The sequence below is a fragment of the Leptosomus discolor genome, chromosome 6 (genome assembly GCF_034619465.1).
Source record: "Leptosomus discolor isolate bLepDis1 chromosome 6, bLepDis1.hap2, whole genome shotgun sequence".
In the NCBI taxonomy this organism is placed as follows: Eukaryota; Metazoa; Chordata; class Aves; order Leptosomiformes; family Leptosomidae; genus Leptosomus; species Leptosomus discolor.
This window is the reverse complement of record NC_141396.1, coordinates 64607547-64634327: the sequence shown is the minus strand read 5'-3', so window position 1 is coordinate 64634327 and position 26781 is coordinate 64607547. Positions and strand designations below refer to the sequence as shown.

Here is a 26781-nt window from a genome sequence, read left to right as displayed (position 1 = left end):
ACATTAACCCAAAAACGGGGGGATCTCCACCTTCCTTGAAACGTGGGAAGGAAGGCTGGATGGTTGCAAGCAGTCTGCGTTCCCTTTCGTCAGTATAATGGGGTTGCCACGCTGGCATGGATTTGACCCCAACTTGCTCTTCTGTAAAAATGTTTATTTCAACAGATCTGTTTAAAAACATTTTAAAACGTTGCTTTTTTGAATGATAGAGTGAAAAAGACCCGAAAACCTTTTTGAAGACGATTTGAAAGCCATTTATGGGAAGAGGCCCTTGAAGCAAGACAGTGGGACTGAAGAGCCCAGTGGCTGAGAGGAGGCGGTGGCAGGGAGATCACACAGAGGTCAGTGAAGAAAAACGGCGAAGCAGCTGCTGGAAGAGGACGTTTTTCAAAGCGATGTTGATCTCTGTCTCTTTTATTTTCTTCTTGTTATGCTTTTAGTAAACAATGGAGTCAGACATAAAAGCGGATGAACATTTTAAAAGGCAGTTTAAGGCTTATCAAGAACAGCAGCAAAGTCGGCTGCAAAATGTAATGGAGAGGAAGAAGGAAAAGCAGGACAGTCAGAAGGAAAAGCAGGACAGTCAGAAGGGTGGCAATGGCAACGCAGAGGAGACTTTCGGAATCTCGAGTGATCTAAACCGGTTTGAAACAGGACAGCCTGTAAATGAAGATAACAGCAAAAGGTAAAGGCATAGCAGCACCGTTCCTTCAGGAACTCACAGAATTCTATTTTCATATGCTCTTACACAACCTGTGTCATGTCTTCACATGTTGGGCTTTCATTATCCTGAGGAGACTCTCGCTGTCCCTAACATGTTTATCCTCAGAGCGTTGTGGTGTGCACTGTATTATCAGCGTTTCACAAACAGAGAGCAGAAGGACAGCGGGATTAAGCGTGACAGGCTAGGGGCAGCTGGCTGCCCTCTGACAAAATCCAGTCACTCAGGATCACTGACATCCTCGGAACTGTTGGTTCATTCCTGCCTATCCTTGAAAACAAACTAGTGCCCTACATGAGAAATTTCCAGAGGCAGGTAAGGGCAAAGCAACCAATGGGTGCAAGCCAAAGGCCTGCAGCACAGAAGAGCGTTCCCCTGGCTGTCTTTGTGATATAACCCGATTTCGTAGCTCGGAAGACAGCCAGCTGCACGGGAGGGTCTCGCAGACGGAGTTGGCTCCTGGTTGAGATACTTGACAGGGTTATATAAGGTAGGGTTTTAAATATTATGGGAGGACAGGGGTTTGGGTCTTACTTCACCCATTGGGGGTAGTATCTGGATTACCAGGATGTCCTGGTGTGGATCTCCCTCCATCTTGGGTTTGGAGCTGAGTGCGTAATTCAGTTCACTGGAGCAGGGATTTGAAACCCCAGCTCAGATCATTCGTCCCCCTCCTAGGATATACTCAGACTCTCTGACCCAATTAGTATCATTTTTACAAACTAGAACAAGTCTGAATTTGGACATATCCCCCAGATGTCTGCCGTTCCTACCGTGTCACCCCCGTGTTGGCGGGGAAGCCAGCTGAAGAAATTCCCGCTTCTGCTCCCCGCTTGCAGCTGTGCTGGTACAGCTGTTTGCCGGAAACTGGTTTCACTTTCTGGGCCAAGGGTGCTTTTCTCTCAAGGCATTTCAGTGGTCCAGGTGACAGCTTTAAGCCCACAGACTGTTTTATTGGCCCCACGATGGGGGTGAGATACTGTGATAAGAGGGGCAGGAAGGAGGAGCTGGCAGCTCTGCCAAACCCAACAGCTCACAGGTGGAAAACCAGAGTTAGGCATATACCTTTGAGACAGTTTCCCCTCCCAGAACCCGCAGTGGGGAAGGGCAGCTCCACCAAAGTTTATCAAGCCACTCACCAAGGTTTATTAGGCCCTAAACGCTGATCTCCCCTCTGTGTTACTCTGGGCAACGCCCTGCTCAGCTCCTTGCTGAGGATTGCTTCCTTCAACGCCCCAGTGCGTAAGCGGCAGCAGAGCTTCTGTGAAGGTGCAGGGAACCACTGAAACTTGCAGGTCCTTCTGGGAACGCAGAGTTCATGCTGCAAAGGACATCTGTGGGGCAACGGGGGGGCTGACCCCCTAGAAACTGATGCTGTCACCGTTGCATCGTACCATGGTCTTCTTCACCCATAGGGCCCGCACCACGGCTGTCTGATTTGCCGAGTTCTGCTTCTGATCTGACCTCGGCTGGCTGTCCCCTTCAACTTTTTGTTCTGATATTGGAGATCTGAGGGTTTTTTAAATTTTTTCTTTCTTTTTTTCTTTTTTTTTTAATGGGGTGAGAGGCTGATTCCCACAGTTGAGATGTGGATTGGTCTGGTGGAGGAGAGGCTTAGGCGCTCCCACAGCACGTCCTGGTGCAGCGTGCGCACGCTGAGTGCAGAGTAGAGGAGAATCCCAGCAGTTCTCTGCTACTTACAGTTCAGCAGTTTAGGTCTGAGCAATTCAAGAGCTGTTACCTACCTCTCTTTAGTGGCACTGACTTAAAAGTCCACGTTTGCCATGGCAGGCGTAGCAGATTTATCTGGTTTGTCCTTCGCTTACGTACGTCTGCAGCAGAGTGGTTCTGAGCGCATCCGATCTGGGCAGGATTTGCTTCTGGAAGGGATTCACCAGGATGTACTTTGCAGTATTCCCATGACAACACGTTAGAAACTTGTTCCAGGATACCAGGGCTCCATATGGTCTGCAGTGGCAGTGATTTCAGCCTGTCAGCGTTGTTTATAGCAGCGCTTGGGAAACGGTCTCCTCTCTGAAGTCTCCCTTCCTCTGCGCCTTGGGAGTTCGTTTTTCCTTCCTCCCATCCTGCTTCCAAATTTTTTTTAGGCGAGTGTTTAGCTGACATTTGTGTCCTTCTGGTTTGTTCTTTCTGTAACTTTATCCTCCCTGCTCTGTTTGAAGTATTTAAGTGATTCTCCCCATGACATGGAGAATCTGTAGCAGAGTTGGGAAAGAGACTTACCTGACTTCCAGTCCTGGGCCTTGCTCATAAGCTTTCACCTGGCTCTGTTTCCTCGAACAAGAGTGAAAAGGGTTGTCTTTCTGCAGCCTGTTTCTTTTGGCTGACTTTCTGTAGCTGAGCCACTTGGATGCAACCTGCTACCTCCTTTGTAACATGTAGGGATGGGATGGAGAAGTTTCTCAGAGGAGACTCCAGCTCTGTGCAGTTGGGATTTCTGTCCATCCTACTGTAAGGTCTTTCTGTCATGACTTGGAAGACATTGCTGATCAGGTGTATTAAGAGCTTAGAACCTTTTTTTTCACGTTAATTCCCTCACTGTTAAAAGTCTTTTTGTTCCTGTGTCTCTAATTGGATCTGCGTAGTTTGGTTGCTCACTTCTATGAGTGGTACATGTGGGAATAACTTAGTTTTGCCTTTTCTCTGCTCAGATTGCTGCTTGCTTTCTTCTCCTTTGTAAACAGCTGCCTTTGATCTCCCTTTGATTTTCAGCTTCGAAACAGAAGTGCATTTCTTAATGATGGATTGTGAATCGTGTCGTAAATTGACCGTGCTGGTTATGGCGGTGCTCTAAGGGGTCATTTATGCTGACGTGTACGTAGGGAGCATGCACTTAAAAGCTCCAAAGGCCACTTGGAGCAAAAAGCTTGCTAAAACTTGTGAACAGAAAAGATTTAGGTAACTATTGAGGTAGCTGACTTGTCTGGCTGTGGATATGTCTACAGCCACGGGTCTATACTGTAACAACTGAGCTTTATCCAAGTCTCTGTGATCATCCAAGTAACTTACTCCTGTTGTAGTTTGGAGCAATCACTCTGTAGGCCAAAGGAGTGGGACACTATTCCAGATTAAATCACCAAAATGTAGGCATTCAGAGTCACACTGTAGATAATAAGAATCTAGAGGTCAAATCATCTGCTTGGCTTAGGTGTCTAATGGTGTCTGAGATGCTGTAGGGTATCGGGAACTTCCAGGACACAGGAGGTCTGCACCCTTCAGCAGCTGGGGGATGGGTGGGCAGCCCAAATGGCACCTGTAACTGAACTGAGTCCCCTCATCAGCTCACTCCGTGGCAGTTTGAGAGCGGTTTGCATCACCCCACAGTGGCAGCTGGTCTGTAGGCGACGCTGGTTGTATTGACTAGACCTCCTTGGCCTTTTGTGTGCATTTTGGCTTGCTGCTCACAGAGAGACACCCCTGTGTATGGAGTGGGACCTTGCCTGGAAAGTCAGAGGGGAGAAAAGAGGAAGCTCAGAGGCAGGCAGAACGGGAGCTGCTGGCTTGAGCCAGCAGGATCTCTACCCCAAACCTATTTGTGTCAGTATGACTTCGCTTAGCACATCCCCCCTCTCTGGGGGATGGAGACAGGTTCATTTCTATCCTGAAGTGCTGCTGTCTGGAGGGATCTGGCTGACAGGTTGAAGTTGGAGGATGGTAGTAATTCTTGGGGTTGGCTCAGATGTCCGCACAGGGGTGGCGAGCGCTCTCTGAGATGCTCTCAATTCTCTGCCTGGGCTCCAGAGGTTTTCCCAAGAGCCCTGCGTGGTGGCTGCTGGCCTCACGTAGGGAGCTCAGCTAATCCTGGGGCATCTCAAATAGATGCCTGCGTGCCCACAATTGAGTTGAGCCCCTGAGGCCTTAGCTTCTTGGTTTTACCTTTGCAGTACCATCATGTAAGGACAGCAAAGAGATTGGAGTGATTAATTCTCTGGATGTCTCAGAGAGATGAAACTCATGAATGTTACTCAATGTACCGAAGAACAGGAGAAGCAAGAGGCTATTTCCTCCTGTTCAGAGCGCTTTTTGATAGCCTTGGTTTCTAAATGAATTCCAAAAATACAAACTGATGCCAGTCCATCCTGGTGGGGTTCCAAGAAAATCAGACAGGGGCAGAGGAAATTGGTCTTTTGTGAGTTGCTATGAAGCATTCCTTTTTCAAGAACCTCAGCAGCAGCTTTTGTAGCTGATGCGCTGTTGGCTTCTGTTAGCTTTGGTAAGTACAGAAAGGAAAGCCTGGATGCCGTGGATGCTGGATGGTGAACCCTTCTGATTTCCTCTGAGGAACCAGATACATAAGACTGAGTGAGACAATACTATTCAGTAACCTCAAGAGCACTGAAAAGGTACCTGTTCTGTGATGTTTTGCCCCAGACAACACAAGGAAGTGCAGAATTTTTTAAGAAGAAATAAGTTATAGGGATAGATCAGATCATCTGGTGTTCTGATCTGAGGTTTAGGATATTCTGCTTAATTCAGTAAACTCACTCCTGATAAACTCAGCTCATCCAGCATACAGTCATTTAATTATTTTACTCCTGGAATCTGAAGCACATTACAGTGACATTTGCCATGATGGCTTATTTTTTTCCCAGGTTGCTTGAGCTTGAGAACGAGCAGCTCCAGAATCAGCTTCGAGAGGTCCAAGATGAGAACTGCAGACTATACAAACTGCTGACAGAGAAAGACTTTGAAATAAAGCAACTCCAGAAAAAAATCCCGGAGGACAGATTAGCTTTGTCAGGTAAGCACGGTAACTTTGTATTCTCGCTGTGTTAGTACCTGTGTTTGCTTGATGGTGGTGACAATAGAGGTAGGATGACAGAGTCATTGTGAGCTCCGGGCAGTGAAATATTCATGTGACATCTCTTCACCTGCTTTCTGTTAAAAAGGAGTATTTTGGTCATATTTTGGTTGCCTCCCTTTCCACTCCTGTAACAAGCTTTTGCCAGGAAGAATCAAAATTCAGCTCTCAACCGAGAGCTCTGTTGAGCCTGCAGGAATTTGCAATAGCACTGAAACCACTTGCCTCCGAACTTTGAAAATACTTGGACACCGGTGTATAGATTTAGTCAACGCTCAGAGTTGCTCCCTCAACTTGCAAGGGTCTGACACTGGTTTGCATTTGCAGAGTTTGCTGAACATCCCTGTCTCTCCCGTGTAAGGAGTCTCATTGCTTTATTTGCAGAGGGAGGTTCCTCACGGTGGTTTGACAGGTCAGCACTCACGCATGGAATGGCACGTACACTTGCTCTCCCCTTCAGTGCCATGAGCTGCAAAATCTGAATACTGCTATTCCCCATCTCAGGGAGCTGTGGAAAGGACCAAATGACTTCTGGTAGTCAGGCAGGTCAGACCTAAGGTGTTATTGATAATTATGTGTCCCTGAAAAGAAGTATAACGCTCTTCTGGGGGGCGCAGTGCCCTCTGTTCCTTACAGATCTTCTGCAAGCTTGCTATTATCGGCACAAAACCCGATGATTCGTAGAAATCGTGGCTTGGAAAACTCTCTGTTAATGTCCAAGAACAGTGTTGCAGCTTTCTGTGCTACGTGGTGTTAAATTCCTTGTGGAGGCTCCTTTCGTTGGTCTGAGCAGGGTGCTGGGGGAATGCAAAGTCCAGCTTCTAAAGTGGCTTGGGTGTCCTCGGGAAGCTGAACTGTGCAGGTTGCACCTCCTCCACTGGGTGCCACTGTTGTTCAGGGCAGCGGTGGTGACCGGGCTAATAGAGAAGGGGGAAACCAGCAATAAGCAGAAATAAGTAACACTTAAATTACGCCTTAATTCGTAGAATCTCTCTCTAGCTGTATGTAGGAGACACGATGAGCTATGACTGGGTCAGGTCTGGAGCCAGGGGTGCTGTTGCAGCTTCTCTGGCTGACTCGTATGCCAGCTTGCAGCAGTTTGCCTCGTGCCTCTGTCTTCCCTGTCTACATCGTGGCAAGAGATTCGCCCACATTGTTTGGGAATTAAAAGCTTTGGTTAAATGTGTACAGTGTGTTCGAAGACCATCACGTGGAAGCAACAGCCTGGCTTTTGGTGAGTTTAGTACTTACTGTGATCCTTAGCAGGCATTATTTGTCATGAAAACTAAGGAGAAAGTAGCTTTTAGATGAGAAGAGAAACACAAATCACATAAAGGAGTGAGAACAGTGGAAATGCTTTTAAAAAGAATAAATTTATGCTCTCCACAGGGTTTTAAATAGTGATATAGAGTCATATTCTGTTCTCAGCTATATTCTGCATTGCCCCTTTAATGTCTGTAGGGGTTTTGTGGGACTCAGAATTCACTTCAGAGTAATCTGTCATCCTTGCATCTCACCCTGGTTCTTCAATATAATCTTCATGGATGTCAGTAGAAAAGTCATTACTTCAGAGCGCTGAAGGAGGATGGAAGAGTTAAGAAGAATGACGAGAGCCCAGTTCCATCTTCATTTATCCCACCAAGGATTTGTTGTTGCAGGGTCGTGCTCGTTGCTGAGCTAGAGGTTTCCATGGACATGGTGTACAATCATATTAGTTTTGCACTTGTGCAAGAACTTTTCTTGACCTTTGTGATGTTCACAAGAACACGAGTGACACACGAGCCAGTCCTGGGGATTGCTTTATCCGTGACACTAACCAAACCCTCTCTGCTGAGGAGGTGAATGAAGTACCAGTTTAAAAGAGCAATTAAACGTGTAATACAGTAAAGGCTCCATGTATAATCTCAAGGGACATATAAATAGGCACAATGACATTTCCTGGACCTTATCCAGGGCCCAACTGTCACAGTGTGCCTGACCTTTTAGGACAGATGTCTAGAAAAGTTCGCACCTCTGTTTCAGCAGCTCCTCCAGTAGTAAACAACCAGTGCGAAACAGAGCGTTGTCTTTTTCTGTAATATGCCTCAAAAACCTGTTCGTAACTGTCCTTCACAGCGGCGAGCAGAAAAACACCTCTACCCTTTCTCTGTGGTAATGTTGCTACCACCGCTGTTGTGGCCTTTTGATGTGTGGCTGTTGCTGAAGTGTGAAACGTGGCTTTGCTAGCCACAGTGTGATGCTGGCTGAAAGGAGCAGGCGATCCAGCTGGAGCCGCTGACGCCTCTTTTCCCTCACTTGTTCATTTAAGTGCCTGGCACAGCTCTGAGAGAAATGGATTAGACAATAAAAGAACATTGTGCACTGGACAGAGAAGAAAAGCGTCATCTGTGCTGAATCTTGCCTCTAAGACATGTCCTTTGCTTTTATGTATACTTTTCAGGGGCGGCTGGTTTAGCTGGAGATGTCGCAGCTACTAAAATAGTTGAATTGGCCAAAAAGAATCGTGAGATAACTGCCGAGGCTGAGAGTGAAAAAGCCAAAGTGAAGCAACTGAATAACAAAGTCAAAGAGCTGGAGAGAGAAGTGAGGCATTTTTTCTTGTTCTCTTTTGCATGCTAAACCAGAGAAATCCAGCCTTTGGGATAGAGGAGCTGTAGAAACTGGATTTGATTCATGTTCCCATTTTGAATTTGCTCTTAAATCTGTGTTTGCTTTGAGTTCTGGTAATGTCTGTCCATGATAGGAGGGATGTGTGCCCTCAGCTGTTTTCACCTTTGCAGAAAGGAGCAGCTGGGAAAGGGTGTTCACTTGGATTTGAAGCACAAGGGCTTTTCTAACAGTATGGCAATGATATTTTTCTGGTGGTTTTTTTTTTGAGAGAAGGTACAAATTTCATATTATTATGTCTTACATTCCCACTTTGTTAATACCAGTCATGAATTGGTACTCTATTCTTCGAAACTTTATTAATCCACATAATGAAAGCTGTTTTCTGGCGTAAGTACTTCCAGAACAGAGACAGCATGTCAATGGATCAATAACATTTGTCATGCTGACAGATGCATTTTGACTGCATCTTTCATAATCACTTCTGATCAGGAATTGCGCCTCTATCTGAATTGTGCTCTAGTTACCTGAAAGATCAAGAAATGGTAGATTAAATTTTTGAGGACTCCTGCAGAAATCCAGAGCGTTCTGGTCAGAGGGGTCTTGTCAAACAGTTGGCAGGCTGGCTAAGAAATATCCCGTGTAGCTGGGGACCTACAAAATCACACAAGTAGGGGAGCAAGCCGTGAATAATTTCAAGTAAAATCCACTTGGTTATAATCCCCTACTGTAGCATTGTAATGACCGTTATTCAAACACAAACTTAAAATATCGTCAGATCTTGACCCAAAAGAAGGGACCACAGACATTTCCGGAAAGGAAATCAAACTCAACGCAAACAGAAATTTTCAAGAAGCAATAATTGCTGGTCAGAGCAGTGATGGACACTTTAGATATGAGCTAATCTGTTCTTAGACACCAGCGCCATCAGAATCAAACCCAAACACAGCAACCTGTCTCGTCTGAGGTAAAGATGAACCGCAACGTGAACCCGCTGAAACCTGGTCAATGGGCTGTATTTTCTCCTAACCTCATTTGGGGTGGCTCTTCTCTAAGCTAATGGTCACTGGCTGAGTTTGTGGGTTCTACTTGTTCAGTAGAACTATATGAAGATGTAAAAGATGGGTAAAAAGAAAGCGATGTGGACAGTGGGAGGTATCCATGAAAAATGTTGAGGGATGAGAGAGAAGATCACTGTCTAGACACACTCGTCTTTTTCCATTGGTTGTAGGAAGAGCCAAGACAGCTAAAGTGCAATTCAGTTGCCCACACATGAGCGTAGAAGTCCAGTCTGTGATGTCACTTGACCTCTCAGACATCCCTGCAGGGCTGTTAGACGTGACAGGACAGGCAGTGCTGGCGAGCAGCCGAAGGCCTCCGGGGTACCCTCGGATGCCTCCGAGGGGACTAGACAGCTGTGGGTGGGCAACAAGACCGAGTGTGCAGTCAGTCCCTCCACTCGATGGAGTGTAGGTGTCTGCTGTAGAGTGAGCTGAAGATTAGACTTCCCTGGTCGTATTGACGAGACTCCATTCTTTATAGAGACACCCACGCCGAGAGCAAGGAACGTGTTAATTTGTGAGTCGAATCTCATCCCCTCTGCCTACTTCTTGATGCCTTAAGCTCTGCAAAATGAATTGTGGTGATGGTACCTTCCAAATGCCTCACAAGATGCGCTTTCCCCAGTGGAAAACACTGTCCTTTTACATAATTGTTAGCTCTTTGCTCGTATGAGGACCGAAAAATATGTAAATCGTAAGTGTTTTAACATGACTACATTCCCACAAACAAAATGGAAGGTGTGGCCGTTGAGCAATCGCTTGGCAAAGGGTGGTAGATGTAAACAAAGGCTGCAAATGGATGTTTGCAGAAAGCTTCCTTAGGATTTGACCTAGCAGCTGCCACCACTAGCTGAAATGTCTCGTTCTCAGTCCATTGACTGAAAGACTTGATGAGCTGGATAGAAAGGGTGGCCCAACCATTGACTGACTTGCAAAGAAGGGGTGAAGTTGCAGCTGGCTCCGAGTTACACGCCGGGTTTCCCCTGGTATCACTTTAATGAAGAAGCTGCTCCTTACAGCCTTCTTTAATTGGGGCAAATAGTCAAGATTTCCCGCCCACCTCAAAGAATGAAGTCTCAGCCCTTTAAAGCAACACTTCCTGGCCTTTCCAGCTCCAAATTCCCTGCCCTCCCCTCCAGTAAGAAGTCTTTGCAACCTCAACATTGGGCATGATTCAGACCAGGAGGGACTATATGACTGCCTGCCTTTGCTGTGGCAACCAACAGGAGAGATACCCTTCACGGCTTGAGAAATGCTACTTTAGAGCCACCAGCTAAAGAAAATAGCTTTAACATCGTTACTGAATCTCAGCTATAGGGCTTTAGGTAGTCGTTTCTCCTTTTACATTCCTCTGGTGAGTAGAACTATGTGCTTTTTATGAAATATCCTGTGATTTTCTTTCAAAATGGGTAAACTGGCATCCAGAATCTAGAGACAGCATCCTGATCTGTACGGTACTGGATTTGCATTTAGGTATATAAACACTTACTTTATGAACCTATGGTGATAAAATCCCCCAGAAGTCTCCACACTTGATAACAGATCCCATCTCAGCGGATCCAGAGACGTCTTCACTGAAGTTATTCCACAGTAAAATAACATGTGCTTCTTTGGGAAGCGTTTCAGGAAAAAAATTATATGCTTTCCTACTGATTGTGTTTAAAAAATCAAGGGGAAAATGAAGTACTTTTTTTTTTTTTCTAGAGTAAGTAAACATCCAGGATCATCAAAACCGCTGTTGTACTTTTTTACTAATTACTATTCCATGGAGATGTGCTCTTCACTGTGTTCATTCTATAATAACAATGTTGTTTTTTTTTTTTTTCCAGCTACAGACAGCCATAGAAAAAATACATTCTCTTGGTGGTGGTGATGCAGGAATCAAGCAATCAATTCTGCAGATGATAGAAGGAAACTTGGTACGAATTGTAATTGAAAAGGGAAAATTTAGTTCTCTCCCATTGCACAGTCCTTTCCTCATGACAAGGATGTACCCGTGTCACTAGTTTTATAACCAATTTGCTCTGTTTGTACCTTCTCTGTGACCCCAAAACCGAGGGAAGGCATTTGCATGGGTCTGGGGAAAAAAGATTCTGCGATCCTGATGGGTCTGTGGATCTTAATCACTTCAGTTTTTCCCTGAGGATTCCGTTCTCCCCAAGTACATTCTTCTCTTCAAAGGCTGAAAGTCCAGAGGTGAAAGCATTGCAAGAAAAATTAACCACAGCCAACTTCAAAGTGATGGAGTATCGTAACCAACTCCAGTCTGCAAAGCAGGAGCTGAAGATGACCCAAAAGGTACTGTTGCAGGACAGAGTCTGTGGCTGGGATCCCGTGCGAGAGGTATATTCTTGGGAAATCAGGAAGCTGCTTTTCTGTTGAGCTTTGATTAACCTCCATGAAGTATTTCAGTGAAGTGTAAGGAGGTAAGAAAATCCAGGGGTGTAGTGGTTGCGTTGGGAAGGCGTGCACGTGGACACACAGCCTTCATGCTCTGCCACCATAGCTGGATGCCTGCGTCCAGTATTTCTTTTGCCACGATGGGCTCAGATTCTTGAAGGTTTATAAGTCCCAGTTCAGCCAAATAGGTTTGTGACTGACTTGCAGCATACGTTCAGGCCCATTCCTCCTTTCCGAAACGTTTGATTGTGTATTGACTTTCAGCGTAGGCTTCGGTCCCGTGGAAGTCAACGGGATTAAAGGCCACACTTGAACTACAGCACATGTTTAAACAACAGTTTGTTGGAGTGACATCCGGCGTAACCTTTTCCTCTTTGATTTGTGATGGATTTTAACGTGTTACTATGTGCTCTGTTTCCTTGGGTTTCATTACTTTGCAGAAGAGACCTGCAATGCAGATCAGAGTAGAGGATATGGTCCTAAAAATAGAACTCTGCTGACCTTTTTATAAATAATTTAAATGCTCTTCATACTAACTTTAGCTCTCGTTAATGTGGCTGTGTCAGAACTGTGCAAGAGAGATTGGCTCAATTCCTGGTGGCAAGGGTGTGTATTAAGAAAATACCTCTACTCTGTTCCTGTTTCGTTCTGGTTAAGCGTTCATGATATCAAAAATAATATGGAAACCTGTTAGTAACGCTTAGTCAACCTCGGTGACGAACTTGAAATCCTCGTTTTTACAACGCTAGCGCAGTTTGACGCCCAGCTGGATGGTACGATTTGACCCTCCCCGTCGGCAGGCAGCAAACCACCGATTCACGTTTTTCAAAACTCAAAGGATATTACTCAAACGTCGAAATACCGAATGACCCACCTCACAAAGTGAAATAATTCACGTTAGCCCAACCCCTCCTAAGCATCAACACCCTGTACCGTGGCAACGATCTGAAAGAGCTTCCATCACGTGGGGTACAGGGGGTCAGATACAGGCGATAAAGAATGGCCCCTGCTTATAGATACAGTGTTTTGTGTTTGCCGCTGGGAAGAGTAGCTTTCCCTCCCCTCTCCCCAACCCGTGTATTTGAGCCTAGCCTTATTGTTGGTGTTCATCCCTTTTTCGTAGCTTTTAGCAAATGAAGTTGGTGACGATGTGAATATTCAAAGTCTCTTGACCAATTCTGGCAGCTGGCGTGGACGAGCCCAGCAAATTCTTGTTCTCCAAAGCAAGGTGAGTTAAGACCCTGCGTGGTGCTGGGTCTGGGATGCTCTTTCTACGTCGAGGTGTTCCCTCAGTTTGAGTTAAAGATACTCTTAGTTCTTCTTTACCTAATTCCTAACATTTGTACCTGCTTATAAGGCATATCCCAGTACTTTGCAGTGCTTACTGCAAATAGATGGCCAGCCTTTTCTCTGTTGAAGGAAGCAACTGTTAGAATAAAACACTTTATGGTAACTTTTATATAGTTTTTTGGTATGTTTATGTGTGTGTGTGCACATATGTGTGGGGAGGTGGGGTGTTAAATTTTAAATATGTGTTGATGTGTCTTTCGGAGTTCCTGCAAACTATTTTAATTAGTCTATTGCAAACATGCAAGTTTCAGTGTTTAAGCTGGGAATCTTTCACATCTTTGTTGAAGGAGAGAGTTCAGGGACCTTGGAGAGCTGTGGCAGCCTAGTTAAAACCCCAGGATGGTTTGAAGGTGCCTCTCTCCACTGAGTGTTGAAGGAGCCCTGCCAGTGTCTGTGCTCTGACTTGGACACCTTTGTTCAGTGCCTAAAGTCAGATGGGAAGAATTGAGGCCAGATAAGTTTTTCAAGTTGTTCCCCCAGGAACTTGAGTAAAATCTTTAACTCTTGAATCTCCTGAAGGGCACAGTCTAGCCGAAATGTCGGCTGGAGACAGGGAGGCAGTTCTGTCTCCATCTTAAATCAAACTTCTCTCAGGCAATTTGATACCTATTTTTCCATTTTTCCGCTGTTTAATTATATGCCAACAAACTTTTGATTTTTGCACTGATTGACTGAATTTTCCCTTGAGCCGATTACATCTTCCTTCCATGAGACCCCCTGGCTGGGATTCATCTGAAGACTGCACGTACTGTACTCTACGGTACTGCAGAAGTTTCTCTCTGAGCCAGCCTCCTCAGGCCCCTTGTGTAGTCAGTGGGGATCTTGTCAATACAGTCACTGAGTCAAAAGGTGCATCCCCTCTTGGGAGGCACCTCCAGAACAGGGCAGAGGAACTGTGCTGTAGCAGTGCCCGTTTCCCTCTACTGACTCTAGAAGAAGTCTGTGGTGAAGAGCTGGGATGCAGGGGCTGAGTTCACTTGGCTGCACCTAAGTGTCTAATGCCAGCCCAGATGCCATAGGGTGTCCCTCTGACCTCTGGTCATCTCTCCAGAGACTTGTAAATCCTGCATCATATGGGTCTCCAGTATCCCAAGACATCTAGACCAGTGCTAGGTACCTGTGTTGAGGCTGATGAACTGTGCCTTGGATTGTGGACATCCTGGATGGTGATTCTGCTACAGACCAAGGTGCTTAAGTGTATAGGGGTGAGTGGGTGTCTGCCCTTTTAGAGGCGATCTAAGGTATTATTCTGTTGCCCACACGTGTTTAGTGGCATTCAGGATGCTTTGGAGTGTCTGCCTGGCCTCCCCACGTGGCTCCAGTAAGGCACAGATCTCCCACATGTCCTGACTCTCCTGTAGGTCTGGTGTCACATCTCCTCCCTGCACAGATGCTGTAGACATCTGCATGTTTGTTAGCAGCTAACAAATTTAAATTTGAAAGAGCAGACACTGCTTTATGTTAGTTAACCACAATAAGGTCAAGAAGTAATATGATGCTACACTCTGAGCTCCTTTTGGTGATGTCCTCTTTGATGCTGGACCACTGTACCCCTGGTAAAGCCTCTGGATGAGTCGTCATTATTGTCCCCTAGGTTCGAGAGCTGGAGAATCAGTTGGGTCAAAACAAGACCAGAACATCACTGAGTGAGATTGATGAGGAATTGCTGGCACTGACTGATCCGAGAAAGTTGTCAGCCCAAAAGAAGAACTTGCTGAAGATTCGCAGCTTGGAAAAAGAAAAGAAAGAAACCTTGGAGGTAAAAAACCTTGAGCTGTGTGGGTATATAGTGTGTAATAACTTGCCTGACCTTCAGGGTGTATGTTACACCCTACCAGGAGACAATGTCAGGAACCCATTTGATCTGCTGGAGGAAGTCCTGCCATAGTTCACAGACTGAGCAAAGGGCTTCCCCGTGTGTTTTCGGTACCGCACTCTTACGTGGCCAGGCCTGCCTCTGCAGTACAAGGTTTGGTCTTCCCCTCTGCTTCATGATTGGTGTGTCAGATACGTCTGCCTGGCCTGAAATGTGGCCATCTGACAACTGTGCCTGATGGGTGATGTTGGAAAGAGGGAGGGAGGCCCTGGGTTGCAATGCAGCTGGTACTGGCTTTGTACTGAAGGTGGACGCAGAGAAAATCCCTGCTACAGCTGCATCCGAAGGCTGTAGCATCCCTCTCACCCTTTGGCCGTTCTTCATGTGGTGTTAAGTACAAACGTCCCCCTCACACCGCACGTATCTGGGTGGCTGTGGCCTTCTACATTTGAAGAGGATAACGTTGAGAGCGACGCCAGACGCCCTCTAAGAGGCATTCCGAAAATGGGTCCCACCATTTGTCTGTCACATGGAATTGCCACAAAAATAAACGGGCAACCGTTGTTGAGGGGTTGAGGGAGGCTATAGCTAGTGGCACACGTGGTAAACCCCGAGGTGGAAAGGATGTGTAGCCCTGTGTCCACAAGAAACCTGGGTAGCTGGGGTCAGCTGCACCTACCCAGGTTAGCAAAGCGCATCTCCCTGTGCTTCTTCACTGTAGTCGCTTCTGTAGAGGCTGCCTGGCACCATCCCGGAGCTTGATTAGCTCCTGCTTTTCTCACCACAGTTTAACTGGGCAACAAAATGAGCAATGGGCTGATGCCCACCTTTCCCTCTTGGCCATGAGAAGGAAAGAGAAGATTTGTGGCTACAGGCACGCAGCACAGGGAAGGCTTTCCTCAATAGCTGTAGCCTGCATGGTTCCACTTGCGCCTTTGTGTTTCAGGCTTCGTTCACAGTAACTTCCCTCGCACTTCTCCGTTACTACTTCACTTCTAGCGTGCTCCCTGGCCGGCTTCATCTGGGTGAAGGCATGGCACAAGGGGCAGCATATGCCAAGGGCAGCTTCTGGGAGACAGTGTGGCATCCCCCCCCTGTATCTGGCTGGAAGAGAGCTTCCCCGTGGAGAATGATGAGGCAAATGAAAAAGCAGGAGCCTACAGAATGAGATTTTAACACAAAATTATTATTTGCTTCCTGGCATTTACTGAAGCAACCTAGTCCACTCGTATTCCTGAGCAGACAGACCTTTTTTTGATGCTGGCAAGCAGGCAGCGAGTAGTAGCACTTGTAATTTCTACTTGCTTCGGGATGATGGGGTATGCCAGTTCTATTTTTTTTGTAGGTTCTCCCAGGTGCTGGGTGATTCCTTTAGCTCACCAGAGCACCTGGGGCTGGGTGATAGGCTGTCGCTGTCATTTCCCTTGGTGTGTTTGCATCACTGCAGAAACTCAGCGGGGAACGCGATGCTCTCCAAAAAAGTCACGAGGAAGTGAAAAGAAAACTTGAGGCATCGAAAGCCAGGAACAAAGTGCTGTGCAGCGAGGTGAAGACGCTGAAGGAACAGATCGTCACCTTGCTGGAGAAAGGAAAACACGACGATGAGCTCATAGACGCCTTACTGGTACAGTCTTGGCTATTCCTGTTGGTCCCAGCCCCTGCAGATCGGTGATGAAACATGGTGTTGTTTAATGACACGGTGACACAGACAACCTTCAGGTGTACAGGGGCCTGATGAATCAAACTGTGACAAGCGGAGGTTGCCTAGTCAGCCGAAGGCCTTTTGCATCGGGTTGTGTAAAGGCTGCGAGACGGCACCAGGCGTGACACAGTTGCAGCAAAGTGGCTCTAAGCTGCAAGTATCGGAGGAAACGTTTTGCAGCAGCATTGAAGTAGGATTGTCTAGTAGGAAGGGCTTCATTCCTGACTCAGGAAGCTGGACTTTGTCCTGCTTTCAGCTCATTGGGAGAGATTTTTTTTCCTTAGAATGCCTGCCGTCTTGCCCTCTCATTTGGTGCGGGACGCAGCCCAAAACGCACGAGCTGAACCCCGTGCACTAAACCACGCGCCCACCCATTCGCAGTAGCTGAGGGGATTTGGCCCCTTGGAAACCAAGAGTTTTAGCAGAGACTCGAGGTGCAGTTATGCTGAAATAAATGGCTGCTCTCACGGTCTTGCGGCATCCTTTCGTCCTGCCATGATTCTAAATAGTCTTCCCCAATTACAATAATAAAAAACCATTAGTGGAAAACATGCCACTTTCTAGTAGGGTTAGTTCTGTGTTTCCTGATCCAGCCCCTCCCAAGTTTCAAATCACATTTCCTTGCTTCTGTACCTCGGTTTTAGCGAAGACATGCTTATGACTAAGCTGGCATTTGCCTTTCTGCCCACCAGGCAGCCGTGGGGAATACGGGTACGGACCAGCAGATTAGGCAGATTGCAGGGGAGCCAAATAACTGTGGTCACTTTTGCACAGCCTGAGCATTCTCACTAAAATCGTTACAGAAAGATGTGAGTTTCCTTGGGAAGGAAGGGTTAACTTGTTTTATCCCTTACATCAAAGAAGCACCTTGCTTGCAGTTGGTTGGCTTGACGGAACAAACTGTCCAACAAGTGTTAGATTTGTCAGTGTGAGAAAAACTCCAAAGCCCGTTGATAAAGCAGCCTAGCCTCATAGCTGTTGTCTCATACATCCCTCATCTTTTACTGCCACTACTGCACAATCTGTGTTCTAATTTCACAAAAAGCACATTGAAAGCTTTACTCGTATCCAATTTATGAAAAAGTCACCTTCTTTGTCAAAGGCCAGCCTTTCATGCTCTCTTTTCTGCCACACCGAGTAGCAAACCCGCCAGAAAGCTGAATCTCTCAATTGCTCAGGTCTTTTCTACTTGCACCATCCAGTCACTAAAGTCTTGATATGACCCACAGTGGGGATGGACGGTCCTTACCCAGCCACGTGTGTCTGGGCATTGCCCGTAGATGTGCTGTGCAGTCTTCTCAAGGCACAGACGCCACGAGCAAGACAAGGTGATCTCGTGCTTAAAATGTAACGGACCAGATTCTTGGAGCAGCACTAGTGACATCAGCGTGCTTACGCTGAGGAAGGGGCTTGGCAGGGCAGTGGCTTGTCCCAGCATTCCTAAACGGGTGTTTGTCTTGGGGGGTGTAACACCCAAAGACTCTTAATGATCGTTGTGTACAAAAGTCAGTATCTCACTCTTTGTTTCTGTGTTATCAGAACCAGCAGAAGCAAATGCAGGAGCAGCTGAACCAGCAGGATGAGAAGAACAAGGAGTCCCAGCAGATGCTAGGGCAGCACTTGAACAGCGAGGTTCAGAAGCAAAACTGCCTTCTAGAGCAGCTCAGACAGATGGTGGCTGAACGAGAGGCAAAGGTTAAAGAGCTGGAAGAGGAGATTGGGCAACTCGCACTCCAGGTAGAGAGCCAGAAGAAATGAGCTGGAGGAGCGCACGTTGTAATCCTTTGAGATCTATTCCCATTGATCTAACACCCTCAGAGGGCCGTGGTGAGATTTTCAGTCTGTCAGGTCCCTCGGTAATGGGAGCTAGAGCGTTGAACCCAAGGTAAAACTTGGGTTAGGGACACAAACCAGCCATGCTGGCACCAGTAGCAGTGGTGCTGTGCTGCGGGTTCTCTAGCAACACTGTGTGCCCCCTTAGGATTTCATATGAAATTGCAACTTTTTACTGACTTTTGTTGTTTCCATCCTGCAATGGATAGAAACGAAAGAAAAGTTTCTGAGGAAGTCCTGTAAATCAAACCTTCTGGCATGCTCGTAGCAATGATCTTAAGCTGCTGATTAGGCACGGACGCAGCTATTTTCCTTTGAACTGCGTAACTGGTTTTATAACCTGCTCCAACATCAACAGAAGGAATCTGCCCATCAAGGGGACCGTTCAGGAGCTGCTGACCCACCACCTTCTGAACCCTTGGAAGATCCAGGTTTTACTCTGTTTAAGCCTCTGGCATCAGGCAGCAATCAGGTTGGAAGGATTGGATCTGCTCGGTAAGAAGCCCCCAATGTCAATGTTTAAAATGATTGGGAGTTATTCAGAAGCGTGGTTTTCCCAGGCAGTTGGCTCCAACCACAAGTGCTGTGGGCCAACAGCTGTGGCAGCCTGTTTACAGTATATGGGAATCTCTAATCACGTTATCTCGTCGACTTTCGTCCTGGAGCAGAGAAAGATACACAGACTTGCAGACATTACTGCATTTGGCATGATGGCAGCGCAGCTAATTCCCTTTCTGCAGCTCAGAGGATGTCTATGTGGTTAGCTTAAGTGCCTGTGATTCTTCCCTCTTATGAGAAACGGGGCTTCTAATGAGCAGACTTCTGAGAGCAGGGTGGTGAATTAACACACAACGCCATTTTAGGTGAGCACTAAATCACTGGCACGTGATTTAAATCGATAAATGTGCTTTGACTAGGATTTCCTTGCAGAAACGTTGAAAACCCGCCCCATCATTTGTTCTTAACAAACGCCCTTTTTAAAGCCGCGCTGAGGACCCTGTGAATCACACTAAGCTCCATACAGCGCTAAATCTGATTTTTGTTTACACGGGTGTGACTCTGGCTCGCTCTGGCTGGGTACAGGGACCATAATACTGCAGTAAGTTATATCCTTTCCTGTTAAAATGCTGCGTTTGTTGTTAAAGAGTTCACGGGTGCAAAGATTTGAGACTGCTCTTCTGAGGAAGGAGGGAATGTTTCATCGAGGTAAAATTGCAGCTGATTTCTTCTCTGTAATTTTAACTCACATTCCACATTACTTTAGGCACTGAATTTGGCTTGTAAATCGTCAGATGTATCCCCGAGTCTAAGTAGAGCTTTACTACAAAATTTAAGAAAAGCTCTTCTCGCTCTTTTTGAGTTAGAGTTAGAGCATCCTGACTTTGTGCCTGCATCTCCACTGCTATACCCCTCTGACTGGCTTTATTCTCCCACCTCTAACTCTGCAGAAGTTGTGCTCTCACGGAGCAAAGCTGCATTTTAGCCACTTTTTTACTTCGTAGGGCTGCTGACGGTAAGCAGGAAGGCAAGTGGGAAAACGAGGTTGGGTAATGGCTTTGTAGAAACCGCTAAGTGCGATGCATAACTGACTGCTTGTGTACGTGGCCGACACCGCTCGGTCACGAAACCAGCTGACCTGTCAGGTGGGCAACGAGGGAGTCTGAGAACTGCAAGAGCCGTTAATGACTTGGTCAGCAGGGCTCACTCCTTCCATTAACTTTAATATGCTGATGAACTCTCTGTTTCATTTTACTTTAGTGAATCATCTTTTCCTATCAGGAAAGATGACATGAAAAATGCTATAAATAGGAGCTAAAGCCCCTCGGAGATGTCGAAATAAAAGTCTGCATTGTTAGACTGGGCCGCTCCTGTCGTTATCAGCCTTCCCTTGATTTTGGGGGTTAACCGCTCCTAGCCTGGAAGGCAGCTCTGCCTCTTCCACAATACGAAGGCTTTATCCTCTGTTAGCTGCAGCCTAAAGGCAAGGAAACGTGGAGGACTTGCCTTGAGGCAGCGGAGCTCAAGTTTGGAAAACTTGAATTTTACCTCCCGAGCACACGTGTCATTATGCATAAAACTCATCCAGAGTGGAGGTGATACTCTCGTGTTACCAGTTCACTCCTCCTCTTGCAGCAGTAAGCCTGACAGCTCTTCCTGAGCGTCTCCACAAAGCAGAAGGGTTCAGAAAACTGTATAAAGGTACTTTTAAAGGGCATTTGGAAAGAAAAGCTGCGCACGTGGCTGCAGAGCAGGGGTTCTGTTGGTTGTGAAAGCACGTAAAACATGCACAGTAACCTGTGCTTGTCCCTCATCCTAGTGGGGGAAGGTGCAAGATGAGGGTGCTCCCTGCCAGGGTCTGAGGCAGCAGAGCAGCAGTGGCCGCCTGTGTGGCCGCGTGCTCAGCTGGAGCCAAGCGGGATCGAGAGAAATTCCTGCTCACGAGCTGCTGTGGGGCTACTCTGTGCCGTGGAGCTCCTCCAGGCCGGTCTGGAGGGCCAGCAAAGTATCCCCAGAAGCGCAGAGCTCGAACGCTGCCCGGTAGTTTTTGCCTAAAACGGAGACACGAGGTGTTTTTGCAGCAGTGTTTTGGAGTCGGGGAGCAAGCTGAGCTATTGTGTATGCAGAGCCGGAGTGATACCCACTTAGGAGGCTCTGGGAGATTTTTCCCTACAAGGCAGCAATAAACACAGACACTGGAAAAGGTCCGGAGTTCTTGGGCGACTGCCCTCTGGAGAGCTCAGGGCTTCACAAAGCTTTCTTCCTCCCAGCACAGTGTCCAAGATGGGCCATACGCTTGTCGAGTCCGCCGCCACGCAGCCTTTCCTTCCCGGTACTAACCTCACGCCTGGAAGGTACGTGCATCAACTTCCTCGAAAACACGGGAGGTTTCCCGCCACGCTCCGCGAGCTGCTGGCAAACCTTGTCCGTGTCTGCCTTGGTGCTGTGAACAGCTTCTTTCACCGTCCTTTCCTACCTGCTGCCAAAGGCTCTAATGTCTTCTTGCTGTCTTAATTTTTTAATCGATTTCTAGTTTTATTTCCCCATAAATCCCATTTTTCCCTTTTTACCCCCAGTCACCACGTTTTCTCCTGCTTTTTGCTCTAAAGGACATATTCCTGAATACTCCTGCAGGGAGAGATGGGAGAAGTGAGGAAGTACATAATAATGGGATGCGTGGGAAAACTGCCCCTTCCTTTCGTCAGGTATCAGGCACAAGAACAGCCGTTGTACTGATGCTGCCTGAAGCCTTTCAGTGGGAGAAAATCAACAGCGTGCCGCTTAAAGGCTTAGCTTTTGGAGAGCCCACGTACAGGCTTGTTTTACTTGGGCAGTAGCAAAGGGAGGAGAGTCAGCGATTGTGGCTTGATCAGGGGTGGAAGTTTGGTTTCAGGGGTGATGGGAAGGGGAAGCCTCCTTGCGAGGGAAAACCCCTTTCTAGTGAAACTCACAGTGGCTTTATTTCCAAATCTTTCTCTTTCCTTTATTGCAGCGTAGAGATTGGTGCTGGGGGGAGGTAGGGAGCCTGGCTCTGCATTCTAGCTTAGTCTTCAGACGAGTGTATTTTGATAGGGTTTTCAAATCCCCTCTTTGTTTCATTTCTTTTGTTGCTGAAATGGGAAACAAACTCTCTACGCTTCTGCTGCTTTTAGGCTCGCTGGCGCTGACAGCCCGGATTTGGAGGTGCTGCAGACACAGGTCACAGAGCACAAGGCGCTCTGCCAGGCTGCTGAAGTGGAACGGAACAGGCTCCTGGAGCTGGTCACTGTGCTGCAGAAAAGGTAGAGGCTGATTCCGCCAGGATCCTTTGTGGGATGCTGCGATGACGGAGCGCTTGAGACGTGGGAGAGGCTGTACGGTGCACCCCCACGCTGCCAGCGTGAGCTTTTCCCTCAAGAGGGGCTTTTAATTTTTTTCTGCTCAATTTCCCCGCCTAGTTGATGATTCATTTTTATTATTATTATTCTTTTAGAACAAAGGACAGAGAAAACAGTGTCGTCTTCAAGCTTGCTGCACCTAGATAAAACTAAAATTCGTGTGTTTATGTGTGTGGTCTGATTTAGGCAGCAATATTATTCATCAGTAGTAAATACTGTAATTATAGTTACAATCTGACTTCTGTTCCAGATTCACACTCTTTTAAGTTTCGCTGTATCCTCTTTTAAATGAATTCCTTCTGGTTTAACTGAAGCAGAGCAGTGATTTTTTTTTTTTCTTTTCTATTACTCAGTTCAATTTAAGATGGTGTTAAAAGCCAGTTTTAGGAGGGCAGGAAGCAAAGTCTTTTCTGTCTACATACCTTCTAGCTACTGCTTTTTTTCGCAGTTAGAGTACGTATATTATTAGATTCCCAAATCTGCGTTACAGCCTGTGGGAAGGTATTTGTCTGTGCACTTTTGAATACAACAGGCACTATTTGCTTGCGTGATTTTACGCTAGTTACCATTCCTCGCTTGTCTGGCTTTTGTGCCGCACAATTCATCGCAGTCAGGAAAACACGGTTTTTGGTAACTGTGGTAAAGGTATCATCCCCTGTGCTTTTAAGGGCTAAATCCTGGAAATACAAACGGGGAGACTTTTATTCCTGTTTGTAAGTCCGGTGAGTGTAATAGAGCTATGCAATTAGAGGAGGATGGAGGTGTGAGTGATGGCTGAAATGGGGCCATCACAAACGTGGGGTCATGGAGAACGTGGAGTCAATGAAATGCAGAGTCGCTTGTAAAACGTACCGCAGACTGATGATTCAGCACCTCCACAGTTACGGCACATTTATCAAGAGCTCCTGCAGGTAAAGTAAATTCCGTGAGACCGCGTGCAATAACTCTTGGAGGACCTCAGGATAATAGAGCACCCGGTCACATTTCAACGTGAATATGTGTAAAAAAAAAAAAAATGGTGCATTCCTCCTCTTCCCCTGTCAGAGCGTGGGGCAGCGAAGCTCAAGCAGTGCACGTAGTGCTTAAGTCAAGAGAGGAGCACTGGGAAGGGTTACACGAGTGGTGGTTTTGAACAGCAGCTGCCAGGATTTAGGACGGGGCTGCACAGTCACTGCGGAGCAGAACGTAAAGGGTTCGGAGGATTGGGCCCTGCTGGGGGAAGGGGAAGAGCCAGAGGAACGTTTTAGTTTGTTATTCATATTGGCAGAAGATTTAATAAAAACCAGCTAGCCTTGTCGTTTTTCCTCCGCTGGTTGTGGATGCTGGGGGAAGACCTGGTCAAGTGAAAGTTTAGTGACTTCAGAACCACCGAGGGAAACACAATTTCTCATAGCACGTCACCAGTCTGGTAATTTGCTGCCACAGGAGGTCAGAGTCTTGCCTGTAGCTAGATTTTTAAGATAGCGATATAATTTTATCACAGTCGTAATATTTTTTTTTTAGCTATGCCAACTAGGAGGGAAATAAGACTGGTCCAGCCTTTTGGTTCAGGGATTAGTCAGCTATCACCCGGGGGGTCAAGAAGGAAATTCCTTTATTCTGCACTATACCACACAGCGAGTCAATTCAGGTTTCTCTCTAGCTTTAAACTCCTTTAAATCATTTGGTACCAGGAGATGCACCACTGACTGCAGCTGTGGGCGCATGTCAAATTTTTTGTAGTTGCTTTTCTAAGATGTTTTTTGGGGTGAATTGAGGCACTTTGCCCCTCTGCTCTGTGCTGCAGCGTGAACCATCCGTTTCTTTTCCACTCACTCCCTTCCACAGTAGTGTCTAAGGGCCACGTTTATTAAAAGCAACGTCAAGTTTCTTTTCTTTCTTGCAGATAACTGACGCAAAACAGCTAAATACGAGACAGCGGTTTTATAAACTATTTTCCTTCCAAATTTTCCCGGAGTGTTTAAAAAAACCCCACAGTTTATGATTCCTGTAATAAAAGATCTCTCCTCAGCAATCTGCAGCTTGCCTGCTCGTCTGAGTGGTCAGTTCACCCGAGTAGCCAGTGTTAAGGGACCTGGGCAACTTCCATTCACTGTACTCACTAGTTAAGTCTGGTGGGCAAATCTGGAGGATGACATCTGGAACAATTGTGCTGGGATTTCTGCCTGTGGGTGCACGGAAAATTCTCCTTTTCCCTCTGTTGGGAGCTGTGCAGCCTGAAGGATTGAGTATCAAGACTGACTGATGCTTGCTAGTCGTGAAATAAATAAGCTGAACCACCTTTTTTTGCCCATCAGGGTGGAGGAAGGCAGCGACAAAGCCTTAGAAGCTGAGAAGAGGCTTCAGGAAGAGCGGCGGCGATGTGTCGTGTTGGAACAGCAGCTTGAAAAACTGCAAAAGGACCCAGGGAGGAACAGGAGCGCACAGAAACCCCCCCTGAGGAGCAAAGCAGGTGAGGTGGAGCCCTTATCTGCACCTATGTCCCCCGTCCCACCGTGGTTAATGGACAGCAACAGCATTTGGACTCTTTTATCTGTCAAACCTACACAAGGGCTTGAACTTACACACCGCGATTTGGACCGACTCAAGCCAGTGGGCCAAGCCAGGAGGTGAAATCCTGGCCGCACTTAGTTGAAGAGGATTTTGTCACAGATTTAAGTGGGAGCAGGACTTTTGCAACGTGTTTTCTTCCACGGGATCACAGTCTACAGAGCAAACTTGACACTGCTCTGTGTTGCCGCCGTGCCCACTGCTGTGTTCCCTGTGCACTTCTGCCCGAGAGATTCATCTGAAGGTTAAGAGCGGAATTAAAAGGACGCATCCCAATTTAAGGCCTGTCAGTGGCTGGCTCAAGGCTCTGTTGGTCGTTTTAGGGAAGCCCATTCGCATTTACTCGACTGATCAGCCCTTTGTCTGCAGCAAAGACCACCCTCCGGCCCCCTTGCTGTTGGTTGGGGGAGTTCAGCATCCTCTACAACGGCTGTGGTCACTCTCTACCTTCTTTTCTGAGCTTCCTGAGCCCATCGTCCTTGCCTGTCTCCTCTGAGCCTTCTTCCCTTGCAGGCGTTCACTGGCCGACCCCAGGGTTTTTGCTCCTCCCGTCCCAGCAGTAAATTCGAATCGTATTTTCCCTATAACCCTGAAAAAAGGTCCCGTGTCCCTTTGAAATGAGGGGAGCATTCCTGAATCAGAACCTTAGGTTGAAGTACACGTTGAAGTGCTTTCCTGCACTTACCCTGGGCAGTGTTTGTGCTGGGGGTCAAAACAGAAGCGTGTGCCACACGCAAACGTTATCACGGGCATTCGGGAGGCAACACAACGACAAGATAAACATTAAAATAATCCTTTTCAACTGTTTCTCTCATCCATTTTTTTTCGCCACTTAAATATTTTGGATTTTTTTCTGCTCTAAACAGGTAGGCACACACATTCCTGCGTTTAGCCCTGCAGTGCAAACTCATCGTGTTTGCGTTTTGCTGAAAGGAGATTAAAATAAAAGCCTGTCCTATACATTTGCGGTATCTTCATGGATATACATAGAACTTAACAGATTCCTTAGCACTGATTCACCGTTTCCTGATATTTACTCAGTGCGCTACCCGTGAAAATGTTTTCCTAAAACTCCATGTCGTGATTAAATCGACAGGCCCGTCTGCGAGTCACTCCAGGCTCCCCTTGACTGTGGGTGGCAGGAAGGAGCCCTCTGCAGCCCAGCACTCCAAGTTGCCTCTGGAATCGCAGGTAGAGGAGCTGAGCACAAGGTACGGTTTCCCTCTTTCCGTGCTGGGTTACCTACAATAGCTACAATTCATGGCTGTCCTTCCAGCAGTGGCACTACCTGCACCCGCTCCTCAGAAGAGAAAACCTAGCAAACTCTGTAGAAACGGCAGATCCTCTGGTTTGAGTTTGTCTAGGTCATCCTTACACAAATTTCCTCGTAATTATACCGCTATCCAGAAGAGTTAAGCTAATGCAAGTATTAAGCAACACAAAACACGTGCAAGGACGACGCCTTTTTTTTTTTCCCTTTTCTTTCCTTGTGCGTCGATTGCAAGCTTGTTAGTGAAAATAAAATGACAATCTTTAACAAAACAGATCTGAAAAGTGTCTTGGTCATCTAATACCCTGTCTCAAAGAGAGAAGGACCAAGCGTTAAGTCTGCTCTTTCTCATGCCTGTCATAAAACGAGCAGAGAGCATGTGTTTCTCTGTTTTCTCCCCCAGAGCTGAAGCACTGTTCTAATTTGCTTTGAAGCTCCGCGGCTCACATGAAAGTTTCCCTTTTGTTTCCTCGTAGGCTTGTGATCCAGCTGGCTGAGAACGAAGCTCTGAAGGATGCTTTGGAGGCTGCTGGGAGAAAGAAAGAGGAAGACTTTAAACTGTTTCAAGACACAATGGACCAAGTGAAGGACATCTTTCTACAGGCCATTCGGCAGCAGAAACAGCAGAAGAGTTAAGCAAGAGATTCAGAGTCCTTTGGGCTGCAAAGCAGGGACAGAGAGCTCCGGCATCGTGCCCGTGGTTTGAAATGCAGTGGCAGTGTAGTTTTGCAGCCTCGGATCGTGTCATTTCTTTAGCGTCCGCAGGCGAGGATG

General features: G+C 46.8%; 1 protein-coding gene across 2 annotated transcripts; it reads left to right on the top strand.

Annotated features, from left to right (window-relative positions):
- The first annotated feature begins 446 nt into the window (after window positions 1–446).
- Window positions 447–26643, top strand: LOC147415419 (coiled-coil domain-containing protein 13-like). 2 transcript variants are annotated; one of them, XM_086467026.1, is made up of 15 exons: window positions 447–685; window positions 5335–5483; window positions 7984–8126; window positions 11041–11130; window positions 11393–11509; window positions 12735–12839; window positions 14556–14720; window positions 16225–16401; window positions 18019–18216; window positions 18671–18807; window positions 21081–21164; window positions 21963–22091; window positions 24485–24639; window positions 25834–25948; window positions 26484–26643. In XM_086467026.1, the coding sequence occupies exons 1-15, from the start codon at window positions 447–449 to the stop codon at window positions 26641–26643; spliced, it is 2163 nt and encodes a 720-aa protein (XP_086323152.1). The 2 variants fall into 2 exon arrangements, with proteins under 2 accessions (XP_086323152.1, XP_086323153.1); XM_086467027.1 differs by lacking the exon at window positions 21081–21164.
- Window positions 26644–26781: the final 138 nt, after the last annotated feature.